General features: G+C 36.3%; 1 protein-coding gene across 2 annotated transcripts in view; it reads left to right on the forward strand.

Moving 5' to 3' along the window:
• Positions 1-1,092: 1,092 nt before the first annotated feature.
• The window catches only part of LOC110465067, a 49,816-nt gene continuing 24,086 nt past the window's right edge, over positions 1,093-26,822 (forward strand). The window contains exons 1-2 of one of the 2 annotated variants that reach the window (XM_021520645.1): positions 1,093-1,311; positions 1,738-2,367. In XM_021520645.1, coding sequence (XP_021376320.1) covers positions 2,265-2,367 — 103 coding nt within the window. In that variant the 5' untranslated portion in view covers positions 1,093-1,311; positions 1,738-2,264. The other variant, XM_021520644.1, reaches the window with a different exon arrangement.

Genomic DNA, 26,822 nt, shown 5'->3' on the forward strand with positions numbered 1-26,822 from the left:
ACGTTACAATTGAAACCAATTGAAATTTACAACCAATCACACGACTGATAGGTCATATTACATAGGTTAATATGCAAAAAAATATGACATGGGCAAATTCATTGGATAACACTGTACATTATGTGATAAAATACGTTTTGTCTCGAATGCGGGTTAGACCGTCTATTTTTTTATTTTTTTTTATAATATATCCGTTTTCGGGAGAAACCATCATAACGTCTCAGTCCGATTTCAACACCATTATTTGAGAAGCAAGTGGTATGTGCAAGCTATATAAAAAATCCGCATGTCAGTCTTCTATATTATATAGTCAATACGAAAGATGAAACTGACATTGAAATGAATTGATAAAAGTAATCATCTTATTTCAACTTTTCTTTATTTCGTGTATGTCGCTAGCAGTGGAGAGTTATGTGTGACGTTACTTAAAGTCATAATATGTGTTTCGTCGCTAAAAATGTGTAGAAGGCGAACTGTCACTAAATAATAAAATCATAAATTATATAAATGATAAAAAATGTCGAAAAAGTACCTGTGTCGTCTTTAAGAGTTTTGTTATGTAAATGACGTCACTGGACATCGTTGTGTATGAATGACGTCATTAAAAATCGTGCTATGTTACTATTTTGGTATTGGTTCATTGGCTCATTGCAGGTGACACCGTTGTAAGCGTCTAGTCGCTTCTTGAGGTGCTTCTTAATACTGTCAATTTCACTTCCGGTTGCATTTGGAGGCATTTGAAGAGGACTTTATTTCTGAAAAACTAGTGAAAAATATTTACATGTGCAGTGGGTGGTATGTTGCCTTTTTAATTTGAATTGTAAACCCTTTTCAGTATATCTTCAGAGAGCGTATAACTGCAAAGGAGAAAACGTATTTATATCTGTAATCTTAGGTCGGTAAACAGGTCGACCAAAAGAATAAGCCTTAACATTAATCCGTACGTCGTTAGGCACCGATTGGTCAGTTCCTATGGAATGAGTAACACAACAAACTCCGCTTATGTATACCGTATCTATTAATAGGAACTCTCTAACGTGGAGGCAAGAAGATCTGGTCCACTATAGCCACACCTCCTTAACCTCGTCATTTACTGCAGCAATCCGGGTCTCGAGTGGCCATAAATCTGAACAGAATTGTTGGGTGGTGTGTTTACCGAGAACCGGACACTCAAACAACCGAAGTCGTATCACAGGAAGTTATATTCTGTTATACTCATATTAGATGGAATTCGCAAAAACCTCAGGAATCTTGAGAAAACCGGAAGTATACACACCTCAACGTGCATAAAACGGAATTATTTTGAGTGAAGTGAGTAGTATTAGACGCGCGTTTCTACGTCATATCCCGTATCAGAATTTTGCCATGATATAAGACTGCTCGTACACATTGTATCAATATTATATTAACACGTTATAGGACAGAGGGAAGGGGAACCGACTCAGACTAACACCTAGCCAGGTAAATGAAGAAATTTGCCTGTATTTTATCGCTTCGTTGTATTTGTATGGTAGACTGGACCCATATAGGATATCGGTACATTATTTTCTACCTATACGGTTTCATAATAATCTCAAAGAGGCTCATTGCTGCTAAAAACACGTATCATACTTGTATAGTACGCAGTACCCCCGCCACATGCTATTTATCTAATACCGTTTCACAGGGCTTCTATAATGATTAAGTTATTAGTTAATTTATTTCGATATATGTTTTCTCCTTTTGTTTAAATTTCAGATGAAGGTTATTGATCGTTTGGCCACTTCTTATCAGCGATACACACACACTGCTCAGCAGATTGACAGCTAACATGGAACTGAGTCTACGGAATTAAACTCTTGAGCATCTTTTGAATTTCCAAACACAGAAATATTATTTATTACGGAGAAGCATAGCGCTCGTCCAATAAAAACCTCGTGGGTGTTTCCGAGGATATTTGATTGTAAATAGCACGGATTAAAGATAAGCATAGGTAGATTTTTGGCTGAAATAATCAAATATCTATTTCGGGACAGAGTGTGACGGCAGTTTAGAGACTGTGAAGGTTAATAACAGTGTGGTATTGGAACTACAGCTGTATAGTGGTCGGGTCTATACATAGACCACACACGAGGATAACAGACTTACAGCGAGCAACACCTCGAGAGTTACAGCAGAATTACAGCAGAGTTCCAGCAAGGTTACAGCAGAGTAACAGCAGAATTACAGCAGAGTTACAGTAGGATTACAGTAGAACGTGTGGTGTTAGGACACATTAGCCAGGCATGAGGACGCGGTATACTTTCCTCATTCTCACTTTGACAATTTACCACCTGTCGCACCTGACCGGGGAAGCGTTTGTTCTCCCGGACCCCTCATCAGACACAGGTAAGTCAATAGTACATTTCAGGTGTAAAGGCGGGATTATAATTTTCCATTGTACACTGCAATAGTTTACTTTGCAATTGGATTTGGCAACGTCTTTTTGCTCTTATGGCATGGACATAAAGATATTTCGAAATATTTTGCTTCGCCTCTTTGCTATTAACATGTTCATAAAAATATATGTACATAGACATACATGCACATAAAAAAAATATTATGAAATGTTTTGCTACACCTCCTTCCTATTAGTATGTACATAAAAATATCATGAAATAATGTTAATCTGTTATTATCTTTATAGCCGAAAGCTATTCAATTACAAAATCAAAATTATTGGTCGTATTATTTGAAATATTTTAATAGTTTAACATAGATTTTAGTCGAGTCACATGTGGAAGCAGCATATAGGATACAATTTATTAAATTTGTGAAAATATGTTTAATCTCTAGTAAGTTTTCCTTAATCGTTTTATGCGAATTCTTGACTCAGTTTTTGTATAGATCCATTCCCTTACACGTCCAATAAGATAAAATCCAAATCGCTGATATATTCATTATTATAAAAATTGAAAAAAACAAAATGTGTAAGTCAGAGATTAACCATCTTTATTTTCTATACTCATTAATGCTCGTTTGTCTCGACATATTTACACAAATACATGTAAACTGTATGTGTATCATTACACTCATTAACGCGGCCGAGAGGTGACAACCACCTCCATTACCGATTCGTTCACGTCCTTAAATGACCTTAGCTGTTGATGGCATTTCAGTGAGATAGCACTATAAAGTCGACATCAGATCCGCGCTATCACAAGGAGGCAATAACACCAACATGTTTTGTCTCCTGTATACGCATACACTACACACACGGCGGCACGTCCTTAAATGACTTTTAGCTGTTAATAGGACGATAAACAAAACTAAACTAAACCAAACCGAACCTATGATACGACGTTAAACCTATGACCCAAACCACGTTATATCGAACAGAAAAACGAAGATACCGAAGTGAATTTTTTTCTAACATTTAAACTATTTCGAATTCTTTTTCGTTTTTGCTTATTGTAGATTTGATAACAAAAATACTTCTATCTATTTATTCGATGTAACANCCCCCCCCACACACACATTTTCGTAATACCTCAAGTAAGAATCGCTTGTCATTTTGACGTAAGAAGTACTTAAGGTAGACATGACGTAATGGCATTAAGCGGAAAGTCATGGCAGCGACGTTTGGGACCAGACAACACGGTCAAGAAAACATGTCTTTCTATTACACTAGTAAAAACTCCTGGTAATGTGATTTAAGGATTTTTAATTCGTTTCCACTCATATGAGAATTATTAAATCCGTCCCGACGTTTCTCTTAAGCTCAATAGAGCCGTACCTCGGTAAAAACTCCTAGACGCGCCATGAGAAGTAAAATAGGGTCCCCTATGTATGTTTACTTAGTCAGACACAGCGGGGATATATCCTATACCCTACGGAAACGTGTACGTTTCGACAATACAGCCTGTTTACGGTGCGTTTAATATATGTATTTCAATATCAAGTTCTCCAGAAACACTTTTAAATGTTGATATCAGAACATTGCGTAAGTGTTGGTCCGGGTGTTAGATTGTCCGTGAGAGTTTGGGCACCTATATGTTCGAATCCCAATTGAACTGTCTACTACAGAGCTAACACGTACAGTTTGGCTGTGTAATAGCTTACATTACACTCTATGGAAAATGAGATGTCAACTATTATAAATGTTAGTTCTGAATTGAATAGCATTTCCCTAATGAACCTGCCGGTATGAAATGTTTCATGTATGTAGGTATACTTACATATCATAACGCGAACGCGTCTCGTTGGTTTGAACATAAGTTCATTAATGAAAACCACGAGAGTTCCTACTAGCGTGACTATTAGGGATATCTTCTTCAACCTACGATGTATATCATTACATTCTTAAGATATAGACATCAGTTTTCGTACTTATGCTCTACCCGTTAATTGTACTGTGTGTGTGTGTTTATCGTCAATGAAACGATGTTGACGGATCAGCACGCTTATAATCTTAGTCACTTGAGTGTTTAATTTTTTTTTTACTTTAAATAGATTTTATTGTTCAAATAGGTACAAAGGATTTGGCACAAGTTATAGCAAATTTTCTTATCAACAAAATATTTCATATATATACAAGTGATGCCGTAGGCAATTAATTTCAAATTCAACAATAGAGAGAAGCCAATAACATGTTAATTGTCATACATATATAAATATCGTTTATGTTAAAAAAATCAAAATTTCCGCTGGATTTAATCACTTGAATGGTTGTACGAAAATACGACTTGAAAACACAGGTAATCAAAGTTTATACAGCTCGAGGGACATCGGATTTAGAACGAAGCTTTTCCGTACGAATATTGTACTAACGACGCTTACGATATGAATCATGATACAATTACCTGCTTATGTATAGGGTTTTACAGCGTTTTATCATTGACAGCAGTGATAAAATTGTAAAAAATAAGTTTTTATGATTTTTATTAATTCTCGGTACGATTGCACTGTGAACAACATCAATAAGTTAACTCTTAGAGTTTGATCAACAAAAATATGATTGATAATTTCAGTACTGTAATGGTATCGGGATACAGACAAACAAAACAACACGATACACAAAGGGAGTATCACGATACAATACGGTTTGATATATCGTTGCAGCCCTAGTAACAAGCCTCTCAATGTCAACAGGTGTTAGTGTCACGATACAGACAAACAGAACAATGCGATACGATACATAAGGAAGTATCACGGTGCAATATATTGCTGCAGCCCTAGTAACAAGCCTCTCAGTGTCAACAGGTTTTGCATATATCTGACTGGACTTGTTTAATTCGCGGATTAATAATTGACTGGGGAGTCTGGCTGTGGTGTTATTGTCGCCAAGTGTCCAGAACATCCCCAAACGTATTCCTACGCAGATGGACCAAAACGTGTCAGCTGTGATAAATATTTATCAAATAACACATAGATTGACTGTGATGTGTCCGTATGTAAGGTTCTTGACGCTGTTACGTTCCTCCGGTGAAAATGACACAACACGAAAGTGTGAGTACCACTATCACCGGTGTTACCACTGTAGGTGGAAAATAGCATTGCATGTACTGTGCGTAAATAGTCGTATCATAACTCAGTGTCGTCACTGTAAGGGGTCAAAGTTCAACGCTGCTTTAAAATCCTATCGATCAAATATGCATGAAAATTGATCTCCGCCTTATCCTCAAGATTTAATTATGTATAATTATCAATTTTTTCAATTTTTTTTTATATTTCTATTTTAACATTTGATATTTTATTCGTTTCGTCATATGAAAAAGCAACTGAAAATTTAATAGAAACATTAAACACATTTGTACCAACATTGCTTTAATGGAGAATTGGAAGGGGAGAGGGGGGAGGCACAATCCAGTTCGTCTATTTTCTAGCATGATTTATTTTACAACAATAGTGGAATAGGTGCTTGCAGCTTACAGTAATCACTATTGTTGGCCCGGATGGTAGTGCGCATTAGGTCTTAATGTGAGAGCAACAGGGGAACCCGGAGAAGGCCCACGTGATCGGACAGGTGACCGCATACTTTTTCATGTCCGATCGGGTAATCGAACCCCGGCCGCCTTTGTTGAAAGAATAGTGCGTGATCCAATGGGCCATACGGCCACCCGAGTGGAAGGGGGAGGGGTGGCAATCCAGTCATAGTTAATTTCAACAAAATTAAGCCACGTAATTGTGATTTGACATTATCTAAAGGTAGAGGGTGTAGATAATAAGAGTCCAACTAATTTATAACTAGTTCTGTCTTCGTTTAGCTACGTCTTCAAACGATCTTAGCTGTTAAAAGGACGATAAACAAAATGAAACCTGAAAAAACAATCTAGCTTTAATGGTATTGAGTAGGATTATATTATTCTATATTAACGCTCATACTACATATATCAGCACAATAAGGTCATATAGGGTCACACGGTAATCATAACAGTCCATTAAAATCAATATGATCACGTGATAGTCCTATTAAATGTCACATTAAGGTCATACAGACTAACAAGGTAATCTTTAGAATTTAAGAATAGAAAGATAACTCTTTTCTGCACACGTGGATCATACGCTGCTCACCAAATCACTGGGTCAGCAGATTCGGAAACAATAAATCTACATGTGCATCAATGTACAAATGAAATCAACGTGTTTCGTGTTTTCATTTTCACCGGCCATAAGAACAGTCAACCTGTACGTCACAGCGTCGGGATCCTTACATACGAACACCTCACAGTCAATCAATGTGCTATTTGATAAATATTTATCACAGCTGACACGTTTTGGTCCATCTGCATAGGAAAACATTATTTGCCTAGACCTAACCCGAAACCCTAGTTTCGTGTGCACTGTATCACATGCTTTGCCATAATTCGCATTTGGACACAGGTATTTCACATACGTATGTTCGTCAATATAGCCATGTCGTCACTCCTTATATTCCGTCCTTTTCATATGTATGGGGACATTACCCTACTTTATGATATATGGACACGCATTTATCAGGCCATATTGTTTACATTGGTTTCCACCATTCGTTAACTTAACTTAACAGTCTACGCATGTTCAAAACGCTTATAAGACCTAGATAAGCACTCCAAAAGGGAGGTAATCCGATTTACAAAGGCCTTGAATTACCGGTATATTAATACCTAGCCTGCATGTTCTACAGATGTCATCGACACGAATGGACTAATTTCTGACCTAGTCTCGTTCAACCAGACGCTTGATCACTTGTAATTCTTTGTTCGGCGTTGCTTGCGCAGACAACAAGAGTCTGGTTGAACGAGACTAGGTTCTGACCAAGGAGTGTCTTAAGGATCCTTGTACCACTTCAGGTAAAACACATGAGAAGTCAACTTAGGTTTTCGTGCATAAAGCTACCTCTCCTAAATTTCGTGTTGATATAACTGTTAGTTATAGACAGCTGTCGTCATTCAGGAAAAAAGAATTTCCAGTTTATAGTTACAATTCGCGGCAGTGGTAGGGTGGTCTTTAAACGTCTGAATTGTGAAACAGCATGATGAACGATTCAATTCAAATAGATAGCGGTAAGTTTGTCCCCTAATGCGCTGATCGGATAACTTTATTTGTATGTTTGGATTAACCATATGTACCTATCTCAGATGAGGCAACATATAACCAATGTACTAAACAATAAAACGCAGAAACATAAGAAACTCGATCAACTCTTTAAAAAGATACCATATCAACTTAATAAAGCCATTGAAACGACAAACAACTGTCCAAGCCAATTATAACTATTAAAAATTGAAGTATGGCTCTTCAAAAACGTGTACGACACTCCGTCTTTTATCGATTGAATATGTTCTTTCTCAAACGTAAATGTATCAAATGTGCAAAGGATGGCGCATAGGTAAAAAGGGTATGTTATACTTTAAATATTTCAAGCCTACTAAAAGAAACAGTACACTATCTGGTCCATGTAACTCCGTGGGACGTACAGGCGGAGGTGTGGGGTAGGATTTATCGAAAACAAATACAACACATTTGTGTCTTGCCTCTTATTATATGGTATTTACGAGGCACCTGAGGTCAACACCCTCTTTATTATATCGGTTTATTGCGCCTGTACCGGATGTAAAGTCACGGGGTCAAGGTAGTGACAGGTGACATGTTCTAGTTTTATTATAATGATATCAACGCTGAATTGAGACTAAAGAAAACCGCACTGAAAATCCCCTATGATTGCCCGTCTATTTATGGTAAATACCTGTCTGTCTATGTCAGTTAATGAGGTTAAGATTAACTACTTTCTGCACCTCTATCTCGAAAGAGTTCCAAATGGAGACATATTTTTAAACTATGTTTTTTTCGATGATAAGTCCATCAACTGAGACATATTAGTATGTTATCAACATGTTTGAAAGATGCACAAGAACGAATACGTTATAATGTCTGGGTACTTACATTTATTGAATAATTATAATTGAATGTTAACATCACGTGTATTATCGTGAAGTTCCATGTAAGTACGTTTTGCTACCAGTTGGGTTGCTATTGAAAATCTATGGTACTTTGCACTGTCATAATTTATTTTTGAAACTACATTTACAAACTATAAAAACATTGTGACATATTACATTTTCGATTGTGGCATATTTTATATTTGTAAGCATACACTTATTGCACTACACCATTACAAGATTGCACCCAAACCCTTGCTAAAATTAATTTTGTTAAAATCATGGATTATCATTTATTAACAATTTTGATATCTTAATAACTGTTAGTTATAGACAGCTGTCGTCATTCAGGAAAAAAGAATTTCCAGTTTATAGTTACAATTCGTGGCAGTGGTAGGGTGGTCTTTAAACGTCTGAATTGTGAAACAGCATGATGAACGATTCAATTCAAATAGATAGCGGTAAGTTTGTCCCCTAATGCCCTGATCGGATAACTTTATTTGTATATAGTGTGGCACGTGAGTTAGCAATGTTTGGATTAACCATATGTACCTATCTCAGATGAGGCAACATATAACCAATGTACTAAACAATAAAACGCAGAAACATAAGAAACTCGATCAACTCGTGAAAAAGATACCATATCAACTTAATAAATACAAACAACTATCCAAGCCAATTATAACTATTAAAAATTGAAGTATGGCTCTTCAAAAACGTGTACGACACTCCGACTTTTATCGATTGAATATGTTCTTTCTCAAACGTAAATGTATCAAATGTGCAAAGGATGGCGCATAGGTAAGAAGGGTATGTTATACTTTAAATATTTCAAGCCTACTAAAAGAAACAGTACACTATCTGGTCCATGTAACTCCGTGGGACGTACAGGCGGAGGTGTGGGGTAGGATTTAACGAAAACAAATACAACACATTTGTGTCTTGCCTCTTATTATATGGTATTTACGAGGCACCTGAGGTCAACACCCTCTTTATTATATCGGTTTATTGCGCCTGTACCGGATGTAAAGTCACGGGGTCAAGGTAGTGACAGGTGACATGTTCTAGTTTTATTATAATGATATCAACGCTGAATTGAGACTAAAGAAAACCGCACTGAAAATCCCCTATGATTGCCCGTCTATTTATGGTAAATACCTGTCTGTCTATGTCAGTTAATGAGGTTAAGATTAACTACTTTCTGCACCTCTATTTCGAAAGAGTTCCAAATGGAGACATATTTTAAACTATGTTTTTTTCGATGATAAGTCCATCAACTGAGACATATTAGTATGTTATCAACATGTTTGAAAGATGCACAAGAACGAATACGTTATAATGTTTGGGTACTTACATTTATTGAATAATTATAATTGAATGTTAACATCATGTGTATTATCGTGAAGTTCCATGTAAGTACGTTTTGCTACCAGTAGGGTTGCTATTGAAAATCTATGGTACTTTGCACTGTCATAATTTATTTTTGAAACTACACTTACAAACTATAAAAACATTGTGACATATTACATTTTCGATTGTGGCATATTTTATATTTATAAGCATACACTTATTGCACTACACCATTACAAGATTGCACCCAAACCCTTGCTAAAATTAATTTTGTTAAAATCATGGATTATCATTTATTAACAATTTTGATAAATTAAAGATATTGATTGAAGACTATAACAGAAAACAAATTTACGTACGACATTGCATTATATACAATACTAACTTCATTTGACAACGTAAAAACAATGGAAGCCTAAGCGATTGATGCAAGAACCGGACAAACCCGTGAAACGAATTATAGATATCGATTGAAGACCATCATAGAAAACACGGTTTCGATCGACATCACATTGTATACAGTACCATATTCATTTGACAACATAAAGACAATGGATGCCTCAGGGCATTGGTACTAGAACCGGAAAACCGTGAAACGGTCAACAACGGATCAATCACGGATGTTTACGAAATACAGTAACCTCGTTTTACTGTTAGAACAATACTGATAAAACATTTGTTATTATATTTAAATATTAAAAAAAAATCGGATCTTTATTTTGTATAGACAGCCTTATTATATCAGTACGCATGTGCATATGACATGTCCCGTGCGGACTCATTCCGTAATACTGGTCGTTAGTAATTGTATCGAGATTAGTATTTCATTCAATACTAGGTTTATTTAGATTATATAAATGAGTTTCTGTGAAAGTGTATTGAGATCAGTATTGAACAAACCTTCGATTTTCAGGATAGAAACGCAGCGTCAAAACGACACTGAGGTTATTGCATTCATTGTCTTATGACATGCATCGATGCTGTGTCTTACTTACGAATTTGTTTGGTCTAAAATTACGATATTAGCTACGAACGAAAAGCCAGACTCTGTTCTAAAAAAAGACTTCGTTTGAAATTGAAGTGACAATAAAAGATATAAGAGAAATCTGAGATGCTTTCTTGATTAGAATGTGAAAGGAGACCTATATATGTTTAACCCGACTCTGTGTTCAGTTCTCCCAGTAAACATTATCATATATTACAATAGTTTACTTCAACTTAGCGCTACCAAGGAGTCTGGACTGGTCCTCATAGCTTTTGTTTTATATTATAAATAACGTTCAGTGCTGCTACTTATAAGGACATGTGCCGATTCCACTTTGTATATTTACAAGGAAAGACCAGCTTTTTGGCATTCCCTCACGTGTAACAAGCCTACATTCCGTAACACGCGTGTCAACAGTTGTTAGTTGTGTAAGCCATGATATAGTTTATGGACCTGAGGTGTGTCGCCATGCAATGACTCAGCCACCAGAAGAAATGGCTGTTGACTCTATTCCGTTTTGCCATTTGATTTCCTAATCCCAAATATTTGATTTAATACTAAACATATTTAATACAGTCAGCCTCCGTGTTCGTCTTGCACAGGTCTTGAAAGTTATGCTATACATGCACGTTTCGCCATAGAAACAACTGGTCGATTTACCACATAACGACAGCAGAAACAAACAATATCCAAAATCGCATGTACACTAATTAAATAACCGTTTTCAACTGGGTACAAAACAAAACAACGGGGTGTCGCAATAGATAACGCTCTCGCCTTTCACCAAGATGGCCGGGTAGTTCGACTCTCCCGTTGGATCTTTTCCGGTATTCCTTTTTCCTCCCATATTATGACCATCTGCGCGCTTCCATCCGGGCCAGGAAGAGTGCAGAACCATCGATAATCGTAATGGAAACAAAAAAGAGGCCAATATAGATACTCTACCCCAATCGAAACGACTTGGAATGGTATAATTTCTTTCTGAATCATTCACCCCTGAATACATATTTGAACTCGTCCAGTTCAAAGGTTGGAATAGTTCATTATGATATTGCAGGGGTAAATGAGTTGACAAATTCTTTTTCGGTCTTTGTCCTATGGACAACCTTAAATTGCCAGTATTCACAACGGAATCGGTCGGGTACCATGATACCGTGTCCGGGTTGTGCTATTTCTTCGAGGTGATACTTAAATATGATCTATAGTAGCCACATATTGGGAAACAAAGCTCTTTGCTCTTGTGAGGACATACACAGCTAACTAACAGTTCAGTTTTTGTCTGGAACGCATCGATGAGCAGAGTATTATTTCGGGTAGTCATTCTTAAAAAGCTATTTGAAACTTTGCTCACAATAATAATTAATCGAAAACGTTGAGCATTACCTCGGGTAGGCATTGTTAAAAATGTATTTGAAACTTTGCTCGCAATATAAATGGGAAATGTTAAGCATATAGTATAACCTCGGATAGGCATTGTAAAGAATTTATTTGAAGCTTTTGTAATAGTTCAATTTAAATAAATCGGAAACGTGGGTTAGTGGGATAGGCCGAAGATGTCATATTCAGCCAGAATTTCGTACGGGTTGATTTATCGACGCGGATATCTGATCAACGATAACAGGAGTTACCTCAACGATCGCCTTATCACGACACGTATCCTAACCAAATAACACAGAAATAAACTACAACGTAACGAGATTGTTTCGTCAATATTTATTGGCGATTTGTGTGACAAATGCGATGACAGGAAGTTTAAGAGGCTTCAACAGACAAAGGCGTACTCGACAGGTAACAAATACGTACCGCCATTACTAACATCACAGGGGCTCGGCACAATCTGTTGTATTTTGCAGACTTTATATTCTCGCAACACCACACGGCTAGCTATATATATCGTGGAAGCGCATTTCGTCCAAACGCTAATCCGTTAAAATTCGGTAACACGTTAAAATTTGAGTATGCTTAAATTAACCCATTTACATTATATAAAGACAGAGTTGGCGGCTGTTGGGCATATTCAATGTACCATTCCTCTGAAATGTCATATGTTGGTCAAAATTGTAGAGAACTTACTAAACCAACTACTTTTTTGGCTTTATACTGCACGTGAAACCGTTTTTATGGTTTAAATAAGTCTTTAGTGTTAAATTTACTTGCCAGGAAATTAATCCACACACATAGCTTTGTGACCTTATATATCGAAGTATCTTTTGAAAACAATCATCTTTGTACTACAACTAAATAAATATTATTTGGTTCTCAGAACAAGATACATACCAAAAAGCATTATAATGCAGAGTGGAGTTGTGGTAGCGGGGAGGCTGGATGTGGCACAATCGATTGTATTCAAACAGATGTTATTGCCTTTAAAGCAACAGGATTGGGCACAAGTTGTACAACTTATTTAAAGCCCTTTCCCTAAAATAAAACATCTGTATATACTTACAAAATTCAAGATGGCATATACAATATACACAACCATTTGTACTAATCTTATGAGAGAGAAAGAGAGAGAGAGAGAGATTTTTGTTACATATGTATTTTATTATTTTTATAATGTGGCACATTAGTTACTGCCTACGTCACAAAACAACTCCTTCAATGCCGATATAAGATTCGATAGTCATGTTCAAATTATAATCAAAGTATACAAAAAACAGCTTTAACCGTGTCCAAATCCATCCTGTTAGCTTCGAAAACGCTTGTTTTACAAATCTGAAACGAAATGACGCTATTGTTATGTTACAATTTTGTGTGTTAACTTTTAGATATAACGCCTTTATTCATTCCCCGAAACTGCAGGGTGGATTACCCTAAACGGACGAATAAACGAATTTGTTTTATGTGTGCATGGATCAAGCAACACTACAGACTAGCAACAGTCACGACTAGTGTAACCCTGATACGTGAGTGTTATCTACAGCTAGTCAATCTGTTCTGATATCTTCACAGCTTCCAGACGTATAAATGGACATTTAATGATATTACTACATAACATTGTCACGTGCCGCCTTTTATTTACACAGTCGAAATTTGTACTTAGTTAACTCTATATTTGCCAGATGGGTAGTGGATGGTATGTTGTGTACGGTCGTCTGTATACAAGTATGTTGTGTATAGCCGTCTGTATAAAAGTATGTTGTGTATGGCCGTCTGTATACCAGTATGTTGTGTATGGCCGTCTGTATACCAGTATGTTGTGTATGGCCGTCTGTATACCAGTATGTTGTGTATGGCCGTCTGTATACGAGTATGTTGTGTATGGTCGTCTGTATACTAGTATGTTGTGTATTGTCGTCTGTATACAAGAATGTTGGGTATGGCTGTCTGTATACAAGTATGGTGGGACGGTCGTCTGTATACAAGTATGTTGTGTATTGTCGTCTGTATACAAGAATGTTGTGGATGGCTGTCTGTATACAAGTATGGTGGGACGGTCGTCTGTATACAAGTATGTTGTGTATAGCCGTCTGTATAAAAGTATGTTGTGTATGGCCGTCTGTATACCAGTATGTTGTGTATGGTCGTCTGTATACAAGTATGGTGTGTATGGTCGTCTGTATACAAGTATGGTGTGTATGGCTGTCTGTATACAAGTATGGTGTGTATGGCTGTCTGTATACAAGTATGGGGGTACGGTCGTCTGTATACAAGTATGTTGTGTATGGTCGTCGGTATACAAGTATGTTGTGTATGGCCGTCTGTATACAAGTATGATGTGTATGGCCGTCTGTATACAAGTATGTTGTGTATTGTCGTCTGTATACAAGAATGTTGTGTATGGCTGTCTGTATACAAGTATGGTGGTACGGTCGTCTGTATACAAGTATGTTGTGTATAGCCGTCTGTATACAAGTATGTTGTGTATGGTCGTCTGTATACGAGTATGTTGTGTATGGCCGTCTGTATACAAGTATCTTTGTATGGCCGTCTGTATACAAGTATGTTGGGTATGGCCGTCTGTATACAAGAATGTTGTGTATGACTGTCTGTATACATGTATGTTGTGTATGGTTGTCTGTATACAAGTATGTTGTGTATGGTTGTCTGTATACAAGTATGTTGTGTATGGCTGTCTGTATACAAGTATGTTGGGTATGGCAGTCTGTATACAAGAATGTTGTGTATGACTGTCTGTATACATGTATGTTGTGTATGGTTGTCTGTATACAAGTATGTTGTGTATAGCCGTCTGTATACAAGTATGTTGTGTAGGGTCGTCTGTATACAAGTATGTTGTGTATTGTCGTCTGTATACAAGAATGTTGGGTATGGCTGTCTGTATACAAGTATGGTGTGTACAGTCGTCTGTATACAAGAATGTTGTGTATGGCCGTCTGTATACAAGTATGTTGGGTATGGCCGTCTGTATACAAGTATGTTGTGTATGGTCGCCTGTATACAAGTATGTTGTGTATGGTCGTCTGGATACAAGTATGTTGTGTATGGTCGTCTGTATACAAGGATGTTGTGTATGGTCATATGTATACAAGTATGTCGTGTATGGTCGTCTGTATACAAGTATGTTGGGTATGGCCGTCTGCATACAAGTATGTTGTGTATGGTCGTCTGGATACAAGTATGTTGTGTATGGTCGTCTGTATACTAGTATGTTGTGTATGGCCGTCTGAACGCATGTATGTGGCTGTCTGAACATAGGTTAACAGAGAATCGACAGTTACACATGAAAAGATGACAGCTTACAATGTGATGGATTTAATGGCTGTCTGTATACAAGTATGTTGCGTATGGTCGTCTGTATACAAGTATGGTGTGTATGGCTGTCTGGATACAAGTATGTTGTGTATGGTCGTCTGTATACCAGTATGTTGTGTATGGTCGTCTGTATACTAGTATGTTGTGTATAGCTGTCTGTATACGAGTATGTTGTGTATGGTCGTCTGTATACTAGTATGTTGTGTATAGCTGTCTGTATACGAGTATGTTGTGTATGGTCGTCTGTATACTAGTATGTTGTGTATAGCTGTCTGTATACAAGTATGTTGTGTACAGTCGTCTGTATACAAGTATAATTTGTATGGTCGTCTGTATACAAGTATGGTGTGTATGGTCGGCTGTATACAAGTATGTTGTGTATGGTCGCCTGTATACAAGTATGTTGTGTATGGTCGCCTGTATACAAGTATGTTGTGTATGGTCATATGTATACAAGTATGTTGTGTATGGTCATATGTATACAAGTATGTTGTGTATGTGCGTCTGAACACATGTATGTGGCTGTCTGAACATAGGTTAACAGAGAATCGACAGTTACACATGAAAAGATGACAGCTTACAATGTGATGGATTTAATGGCTGTCTGTATACAAGTATGTTGCGTATGGTCGTCTGTATACTAGTATGTTGTGTATAGCCGTCTGTATATAAGTATGTTGTGTATGGTCGTCTGTATACAAGTATGTTGTGTATGGTCATATGTATACAAGTATGTTGTGTATGGTCGTCTGTATACAAGTATGTTGTGTATGGCCGTCTGAACACATGTATGTGGCTGTCTGAACATAGGTTAACAGAGTATCGACAGTTACACATGAAAAGATGACAGCTTACAATGTGATGGATTTAATGTTACCCGCATGATTATACGTACTTTTGGTGTTATTAACACCAGTGTATATGTAGTTGCTGACCACTGACCACTGACCACTGACCGACCACGGACACAAAAGTCGAGCAAGTTTCTTGTGAAGGCGACCTTTACTTTTCCGGTTCTATTAACCTACAGGGATTCTGCCCAGCTTACTTCCTGTCCTAAATAATGTCAATAATATTGGAAGTTCAGATTCAATTTACTCAGCGGCACCAAGACATATGTTGTATAGTCTCGAAATGACTACGAGTATGTAATAAACAATGGCACGACCAACCATCCTCAAAATTCCGGAGGTTTCGCTGTCTTACGTTCTCTGGATTTTCGAAGTGACGTACGAACGGAAGTGCGCATGAATATAGCACGGCACAGGCATCTGGTATGCATTAGGGTCATTTTGACATTGGTCTGGTCAAATGATGATATTCAATTAAAATACTCAATTTTCAGATATAAACATAATTAAAATTAAATAATTCACAAGTTTATGTAATAGGAAATAATATAATATTCTGTTTTCAATATTTTTACACAACGTATGCCTCCCTTCGGAAATTAATGTCAACTGATCTATCAGAGTTATCGCCCTTGATATTGCTCGATTAGTACCAATAAAAATTGCCAATCCTCGGGACCAGACAGTTTGGTACTAAATGATATAACCGTTTAAAGTTACGCTCCCGGTTTTCGCTTATTTTAAGAGTTATTGACGTGTATTTCCCGATGTTTTGCAGTGAAACAAGTAACTCACGAAAAGTTCTATCATATTAGGATATATAACATTTGTTATTTTGTAGTTTAATATTTTATTTACTTTTAAACATATTTTATTGCCAATAATTGAAATAGGTATTAATATTGAAAGTATTTCACAGCAATCCAGGCATGAGTCACATGTGTCGATTTTTCTGTACTTCAGGAAACCGGCTACCTATTTCACTAATTGTTCTGTCAATAATAAATATACAATATTCATCAGTTTAATATTAAACATTAGAATATGCGAAATTGTGATACTGTCTCCCTACATTGGATTTTCAACTATGGATGTACTTCCTATTTCCGTTTCCGTTTACACTCATATGACCTTAAAAACTATAAATTGATCGACGATTCTTGTATACATATAGAAACGGAATGGGTTAAAAACCCGGAGCTTTATTATTATCGTAAAGAGACTGATCTTCAATACAAGTATTGAATCAGCTCAGAAATATCGCGATATATCGATCCAACGATAGATATTATTATTGCAGTAACATATAATAACGGTATATCATTAATCACGTAAGGCACGTGTATTTATCAATCATGGACTTTTATCGAGGTGAACATGTGGTAATATGGACCCTGGAAATGATGTTAACCGACACTTTCTCAGGAACATTTAACTACATATTTACCGAATTATAAGTCTTTAATTGTTATGTTACACGGTAAACACTGTATTATTATTATTTCCTTTATTTCCTCCAGAAATGAAGAGTTACAGAAATAACGAACAATACACGTACAATTCAACACTATTGAAAGAGAAGAAAATGCATTCACAATCATGGTCACACCCTTACATAGTGACACACATGCACATGGACAGACACACACATAAGAGAATAATAATAGTACCCGCATCATACTATAAACACAACACAATGATATAATAGGTACTATTACAGTCATTATTCGGTGATAATTATGATGATAGACAGTATAACACTAATCATACATTACATCACACATTGATGTAATAGACATATTTACACTCCTCAAACTACATTATCATATAATAGTATAGACAATAATACACTTCCCGTACTAAGCAATCATACAACATTGTAATAAACAGTATTACAAGCATCACACTATAAATTATAAAGCATAATTATAGACAGTATTACTGTTACATAAGTCTTACAATACAATCATACATTGAGTAGAACCCGTTGCACGAAGTCATACAATATAGTCATACAGTGGTGTGAAATACACAACATACAATATAATAATTAACTTGAAGAAACAGCGCAACCATGTAATGATTTCAGCTGTAGTATTACATATCACAAGATTAATTCATACAATACAAACAATATTATGAATGGTAGTAAGTTGCACTAATCATGCAGCCCAATTGTGCAATGGTATAACAGGAAAGACGTAGGAAATGCTTGCCTACTAATATGAATACAAAAATATATGTATTTCATGTATTAATCTTGCTGAAGCGTGAGGTACACACAAGTAAATTTGTGATCATATTACTCAGTATACAACATTCAAATATCTAAGGATAAATTACATAATGCCACTGTATTGAAGAATTTTAGTAATAATAACATTGGATTTTATTCTAAAGTCCTCCAGTTCATATGGAGATAAGTCATAGTTGAAAATACCACCAAGAAGATCATGAAGTAGATGGTAATTAGAAATTACATTAAGATAAAACACAAAATCTATATCTTGTACAGTACTGAGTACACACCAGAGCTGGTCACGTAATAGCTCTGTGTGTGAGCATTCGAGAACACTATGCATAATAGTATCTTTGTGCATAGATCCACAGTAATGACACAAATATATATTTTCATTATCGCGCATTTCAACACAAAGTTTAACAAACTGTGTCATCTTATATGTGCAAATAAATCCACATTTTAATATCATTTGTTCATTAAGTTGTTCACAAATCGACCCAAAAAGAATATCGAAAATACGTCTATTGTATTCGGATTAAAATCTAAAGTTTTAAATTTTCTTTAAAATGTAGACTTTGAGCATATCACCATATTACTTTCACACTATTTTCACACTTTTTTGAAAACTGGCTACATTAAAAGATCAAGCCTGTTTAAATTGCCAGGACTGCTGAGTGTGAAAAATACGAAAAAAAGAAGCGAGCTTAGGGAAATACATTAAAAGAGAAAATTGGCTAATTCGAGAGGGATTTTTTTTTTAAAGAAATTGGCAAATTCGAGAGGAACCAAATCATTATAGATAACTATGGGTGCACTCTCCACATATGTGATACTGTTTCTATTTGTGATTGTGTTGTGAGTGTGTGTTGTGTTGTGCAAGGTTATTTGGTATTATGATATCGTACTTTAGGTTACTTTGTAACTTTTGAGTCGAAATTCTCAAAGTAAGAAAGAACTTGAACTATAGAAAATGTATGAGGAATACAAACTATTGTGCATTACAATTATAGACATACTGATACTTACGTAATTCGTATTTATATAGAATCCATTCTTTTAATCTGTAAAGTTCTTTAATATAACGAACACTCAATGATTCTGTGTTATTCAAAAAAGAGACGCACGACTTTGTTTGTTTGGTATAAAACCTCGATATTCCTATTCTGCTGCCAGGCATATTGATAGCTACAAAGCAAATTGTTCGTTCGACTAGAAATCGTCAAATCAATCACAATACATGTAATACCAGATATTTATACCACGAGTTTCTAAAAGCAGACACTCTACGAACGTCATCAAAAACACAGAGATGTGTATTACAGACCGATTTTTACCCCCGGGTTTAACATTCAAGATCAAATGTCGAGTTCAGCTAAATAGAGCAAATAATTCCAATAAGTAAAATGTCATGGTATTTAAATGTTGGATACAATTAAGGATAGGCCAAGATATCCGTAGTTATAAGTAATCGGGTTATTTGTTTTAAATTGTTCTACATGTGTACGGCCCATCGACAATGTAAGTAATTTTTGACCAAACAACACTGTAAAGACAGACATTCACATTTTTTTATTTTTTTTTGTGGGGGTGTCTTGAAGCCCAAAATAAGCCTCTGGACCCGCCACCCGCCATGCACTGTCCGGTTTCCTCCCACATTTAGACCCTCTGCGTGCTAAAATCCGGGCCAACAAGAGTGATTAATGTTAGTTGTAATAACATGTTTAATAATTGTTGTAAAATAAAATTTAAACAAAGAGGTCTTTATCAATAGCAATTGTGGTTTGGTTTAGTATTGTGTAACGTCCTATCAACAGCTATGCTCATTTAAGGACGGCCTCCCCTGTGTGCAAGATGCATGCGTGTAGTGTATGCGTGTGTGTTTTGGGAGTCTGCGATATGTTCGTGTTTGTCTCCTTGTGATAGCCCATCCGGTCACATTATTCTAACAACGGGCGAACCAGTCGTCACACTCCTAAATTATAGCAAAAACAACCTAGCTGTATACATGTAAAATATATCATACATTTATCTTACTGTACAGATCAATTGTGTGTAAATAATAAAATAGTTGCACAGAAACTTTATGAAATAAAATGTACATGGACGGTACATTATAGAATCTGTCACGTATTTGTTTGAAATCAGCGCATGCAATCATAAAATGTTTGACTGTAAATGGCTGATTACATGTTATCCGGCTTGACATCACAGCTACTGTAAATATTGAAATTTATTAAATGACACCACTTTATTTCCTAAATCTCAATTGCTTTGATCATAACCACGGTCGGTGATAGGCGATATTGACTGAGTGTTACTATTCTTGGTTACAGCAAGTACACATTCTCTTTGTGACGTCAATTAAATTGTGACGTAACAGTGCTATCTGTCAAACGAAATGCGTTTTTCCCCGGATTTTTTTTATACTTTCCGATTTATTTAATGATTAAAAATCTTCAGTTTGTTTGTTTGTTTTTTACGTCCTATTAACAGCTATGGTCATTTAAGGACGTGGCAGGTTCTGGTGGTGGAGGATAGCCGGAGTTCCCGGAGAAAAACCACCGACCTACAGCCAGTACCTGGCAGCTGCCCCACGTAGGTCTCGAACCCGCGACCCAGTGGTGGAGGGCTAGCGGTAGCAGGTTGTCTTAACCATTTTTGCCACCGCGGTCCCTCTTCACTTTTTGATAGAACAATAATGGACTTTTATATCAGTCAATGGTCGATATGGAAAAGTTGTATGAACCTCGAGTTCGTCTCAGGTTCATATAACCACACATTAACCTTATCAAACGTCCATAACTGAAAAATCATTACACTGTATGAATATATCTTTTTACGGTTACATTTTCGAAAACCATGATTGTGATATGTGACAATAAAATAAACAGTTAATTGTGATTGACCTACAAAAATAAATATATTTCTTTGATCAACAAGTGTGTTAAGACCGAACTGTGGCTGTGTTGCGAACATACATGCCGATTGTAATGTCTCACATAATCCAGAAAGGTATTTAAAAAAAACGTTTTATTTAATCTCATCAATAATCCAACGGCTATATATGACGTCATCGGTTGATATTTTCAGCCCAGAGTGCAAAGAAATTGACAATATACGGGAAATTGGCTTCAGAGATCACGCCATTGGCGTAGTTTTCTAGGGATACCGTACTATCAAAAGGGGTTTATTAGTTTGTGACCTATTTTACAGACTTTAAATAGAATCGTGTTCTTGTAAATCAGACAATTGTTCTTGTTAATCAGACACTTGTTCTTGTTAATCAGACACTTGTTCTTGTTAATCAGATGTTTAGTATTGTGGGCGTGTCTAGTACTGTGAGCGTGTCTAGTATTGTGAGCGTGTCTAGTATTGTGGGCGTGTCTAGTACTGTGGGCGTGTCTAGTATTGTGGGCGTTTCTAGTATTGTGAGTACACATCGTTTCGTGATACGCATCTTATCAGGACCACAGTATTGTGATACGTATCGTATCGTGACCACAGTATCGTGATATGTATCGTATCGTGACCACAGTACTGTGATATGTATCGTATCGTGACCGCAGTATCGTGATACGTATCGTTTCGTTACCACATTATTGTGATATGTATCGTTTCGATACCACATTATTGTGATAGGTATCGTTTCGTGACCACAGTATTGTGATACGTATCGTTTCGTGACCGCAGTATTGTGATATGTATCGTTTCGTGACCACAGTATCGTGATAGGTATCGATCGTCATGTTTAATATACATTGTATCATTGCAGCCCTACTTAACACTGATTAAATCATACATATCCAGTTACAGTTTTACCGACTGCAAACAATCTAAATGAACCTTACTTAATAAGAACAATATCTGTCATCATCCCATCTTACAGATTTTATGAAATATCTACATTAATAGAAATAGTAATTGCTTCAACCGGAAATAGAAATGACTACAGTTGTATTATTGGCGTTGCCTGTTGTCTGATATGTCTTTGGGTTTTTTGGTTGTTGTTTTTTCCCCTTTCTTTCTTTCTTTTTTAACAGTTTATATCTTTCTTCCACCACAAAAACCTGGCACGTCCTTAAATGACCATAGCTGTGAATAGGACGTAAAACACAAACAAACCGAAAAACCCAAGTTTCGCGAGCGCTTCTAAAGTAAAACAAAAGTTTCCTTATCCTCAACAAAGCTTTCAAATTGAAAAGTGAAGGAATTTTCTTCAATTAGGGATTCGTTGGTAAAATTTGAGCTCGGATATACAAATGAGATTAACGCCCCAGCACTTACCTACCGCTGGCAGATTCTGGAGTTGGTTAAATTTGTTCTACATATATATTGTCATTATTCCTTATTCGCCATAGTGAAACAAGATTGATCATGGAAAAACACAAAATCATGTTTCTCTACCACAACGGCAACACATCTTATATTTAACAGAAATAGAACAATTGTACAGTCCAGAAAAGAATGGCCTGGGAAACTCGACGTTTTATTTCTTTGTCACGTGATCAATATTATCAGTTATAGTGCTCAAACAACTAAATAATGTGCTATATGTTATCACTAAGCTTTCGAGTTAATAGCTTTAATATTTGAAGTTCAACACTAGTGACAACTGTCTATATTCATAGAAACATACCCGACATAGGCTTCAAAAGTCATGTTTGGCGAGTTCAATGTTCAATTTGACAACCGGAAATTTACAAGCTAGTGAAACCGGTGAAGTGGGACGGGAACCCTCCCTAACGTTTGACCCCATATCAATCCGCCATCACATATTAAAATCTACTAAAACTATATATTTTTTTAAACTTAAATGTCTGTAGGTTTCATTCAATGTAGAATATGTCCACAAATATAATCGTATGAAACACTTGCAGATTGGCTGATTTAGTTGTGGGAGTCCTTATAAAGATGGGGTGTAGTTATGTTATTTTTTCAATCTGCGCATTTAAGTGTTGACGTCATGGTGCATCACCAATTAATGTTAAATCGACTCGTGCAGTATCCACGCATACAAACCTACAGGCCGTATAGGTTAACACTGATCGAGTGTACATCTTATTTTGGTGTCCAGAATGCAACAGTAAAGTAAAGGTGTCTGAAATAAGAATTCAAGTGAAGATGTTCGGCACTTTCCCATCCTATATCTCATCAGGATCTGTGTACGTTTTGGGCAAATCAATCATGACATAGAGTTAATAATGCATGCAATCCTCGCGCGCGCTTCGTTATTCATAGCGTGCGTGTCAGGCACGTGATGACGTGCGTTATATTTGGACGTTCCTTGGCTTTATTTAGACTTTGTAGTATCGATATAGTAACGTTAAAATAGCGTATTGTAAGGTATACACTCTTACACGTGTTGGTCACGTGTTAGGCAGTAAGTGTCAAGATTTTCGTGTACAATAAAAGTCACACATTCATACAATGTACGTCACTGTCAATACAGACGCTTTGGATGTGGTTATTGATTTGTTGATTACCACCATAACGGCTAACTGGGGCGAAGTGTCAATTAATTAACAACCTGCAATATTAAAGGACTAATGAAACTAAATCATTTAATATATGTTATTTATATATGCCTTTGAGCTAATAACCTTAATATCTGAAGTTCAACCCTAGTGACAACTGTATAGATTCACAGAAACATACCTGACAAAGGCCTTGAAAGGCATTGTTGGCGGGTTTAGTGGCATACAAGAGTGTTACAGGTGTCTGTTTTTGACAACCGGAAGTTTACAAGCCAAACCGGTGAAGTGGGTTGGGAACACTTGACGCCATATCCGTAGATTTCATAAAAAGTAAAAATGTGTCAACAATTACCTATTTAAATTACTCAGAGGCACTGTATTTAACCGGAACACATTTACGGTAGGGATTACAATCGCATCAAACACTTGCTGATTGGCTGATTTTTCAAATACAAATGTGGTTCAATATACCACGAGAAGAAGAATGAAATTTGTTTAATCTTCGTGAAATATGTAATGAATTTCATTATCTATTCAACTAAGCTGAACATCTGATACCTAGAAGCATATTTCTAACATATAACCTCAGACAGAGATATCCCATGTTATACCCAATGCTAGATTTTTCTATCTCGTCCGATCTGTCTTGTACCTTTACGTGACATTTCGCGGATGGATTTTATACACTGCGATGTATTCATCCGTGCGTTAACTGCTTGAAATTGACAATTTGCATGATAAATGTTCTGTTTTGTCGTTATATGTTTAGTTTTTATGTTGTTAAATATTTGATGTTGTAGATAAAATATAATCTACACTGTGAAATACGTTGTAATCTATTTAAGTGGGACTACATTTTCACGCGAAAGCATTCAAATGTAGCTTTAGTAGTGAAGAGGTCATTATCATTTGAGGCCCAAGGCGGGATACTTGTAGTTTTTAGCAAAATTGAATAGCTCTTTTCGAACTAAATGGTGCGAGAAAAAAAATCAATTACCTGTAACTGAACGAGATCGGGTTATCTCAGTCGGGGGTTAAGATTATGTAACAAAATCCCTACCGAGGCGTAAGCCGAGGTTGGGATGTTACAGAATCTTGGCCCGAGACTTCATTCTTTAATCAGGTATGTTACCAACCATAAATTTATATCATTAGCAAACTTTATTGTTGTTATGCACCAGATTAGTAACCATCCAGACAGTGTTAGGATAAGCCAAATTTAGGCTTGGGAGTCGTCTTTCAAAAATAAGAAACACAAATCAGTACATGTAGGATAGACGGCTCATTTTCTCTCCCTCGTATTATCCCTTTCAATCCCTACACACTTAACCCGTTCCACTCATTTTGCTATCTGTTCTTCGTCTGATTGATAGCCAAAGTATTCCATGGTGAGGGGACGTAAGATCACTCAAACAAACGAATAACACGTCGACCCCGTCCCACTATGTATTGATACTGTACTTAGTATGTACACTTTACTGTTTAGGAGAATAAATAAACTTCAATGTCATGTTTAGAAAGCCAACACGCCAAATTATACAGTTTGACTGTTTGTTATTAACCTTGACTATCGGGAAATTGAATAATAACGATACTTGGTAGTATTCTTTTTCAATATCAGTTACTTGCACAACAACAATATTACCACTTCCATGATATAATCACAGGGATATTCCAGTCACGTGATATGATAAAGACGCATATGTAGCTACAAATGTAATAAATTGTAACGGTCAGTGCACTGCCAACATTTTCAAAATGCATTATAAAGGATTTAGCCAGATATTTATAAAAACTTGTTCTCATATAACTGACCCATTTTACTATATCATACGTATACGGTCATGTCATGAATATGGTAGTACACATGTGTAATAAAACCTAATGGAGCATATGCATTTAAAATGCTTATTTTGTCAATACTATTTTCATTACATTTAAAACTGTTCATTATTTTTTTGAATCTGGAACTACTTTGCACTGCGCGGAACGACAATACTTTATGTCCGAAGTACGTTGGTTTTGACCTGTATTAATTCAACTTGTAATACGTTTTTTGTTTAATTATGAATAGTATGTGATAAATATGAACTTACATTCGTGCCCATGTCATATCGTTTAATATTTTGATATTCAATAAAACTGATTCTTTTTCAGCATTTTGTTAAAATAATGTATGTATATCGTGTATGCTTGTTCAATGAATAGAACAGCCATCGCCCGGGGAGGGTCAGTGGTATCCAACGTAATAATTATGACGTCATCAATCGGTCCATGGCATTCATAGCCTAGATGAATGCCAACTTAGTTTGGTAGGGTTATATAGTGGCAATGCCGTACGATGGTAAATATTATTTTATAAGATCGATCTTCTTTAATTTCTAAAGGCTCGTGTCATATAAAATGATCGAACTCGTTTAATAAATTCAATATGACATGAAAACTCATGTAAGATCCTCTATTTTTTAGTATATAGGTATGCGTCTCTGAGTTGGTTTTGGTTGTTTTTTGTTTAACGTCATATTAACAGCTTAGGTAATTTAAGGACGAGCCTCCATGTATGTTGTGGATGCGGATTGTATTTGTTTGTGTGCCGGAGGCATGATATGTTGGTGTACTTGCCTCTTTGTGATATGATGCCGTCTTTAAGTGCTACCTCACTGAAATACCATGCCGAAGGCACCTGCCAGCACAGCATTCCGCCCGATCGCATTATACTGACAACGGGTGCACTAGTTGTAATCATTCCCCTAGATGCCGAACGTTAAGCAGGGAATAACAAATACCACGTCCTCCGCCTGGGGACAGAACCCAATGCCTTCCTCA

This window comes from Mizuhopecten yessoensis, unplaced genomic scaffold (genome assembly GCF_002113885.1).
Source record: "Mizuhopecten yessoensis strain PY_sf001 unplaced genomic scaffold, ASM211388v2 scaffold11049, whole genome shotgun sequence".
NCBI lineage: Eukaryota > Metazoa > Mollusca > Bivalvia > Pectinida > Pectinidae > Mizuhopecten > Mizuhopecten yessoensis.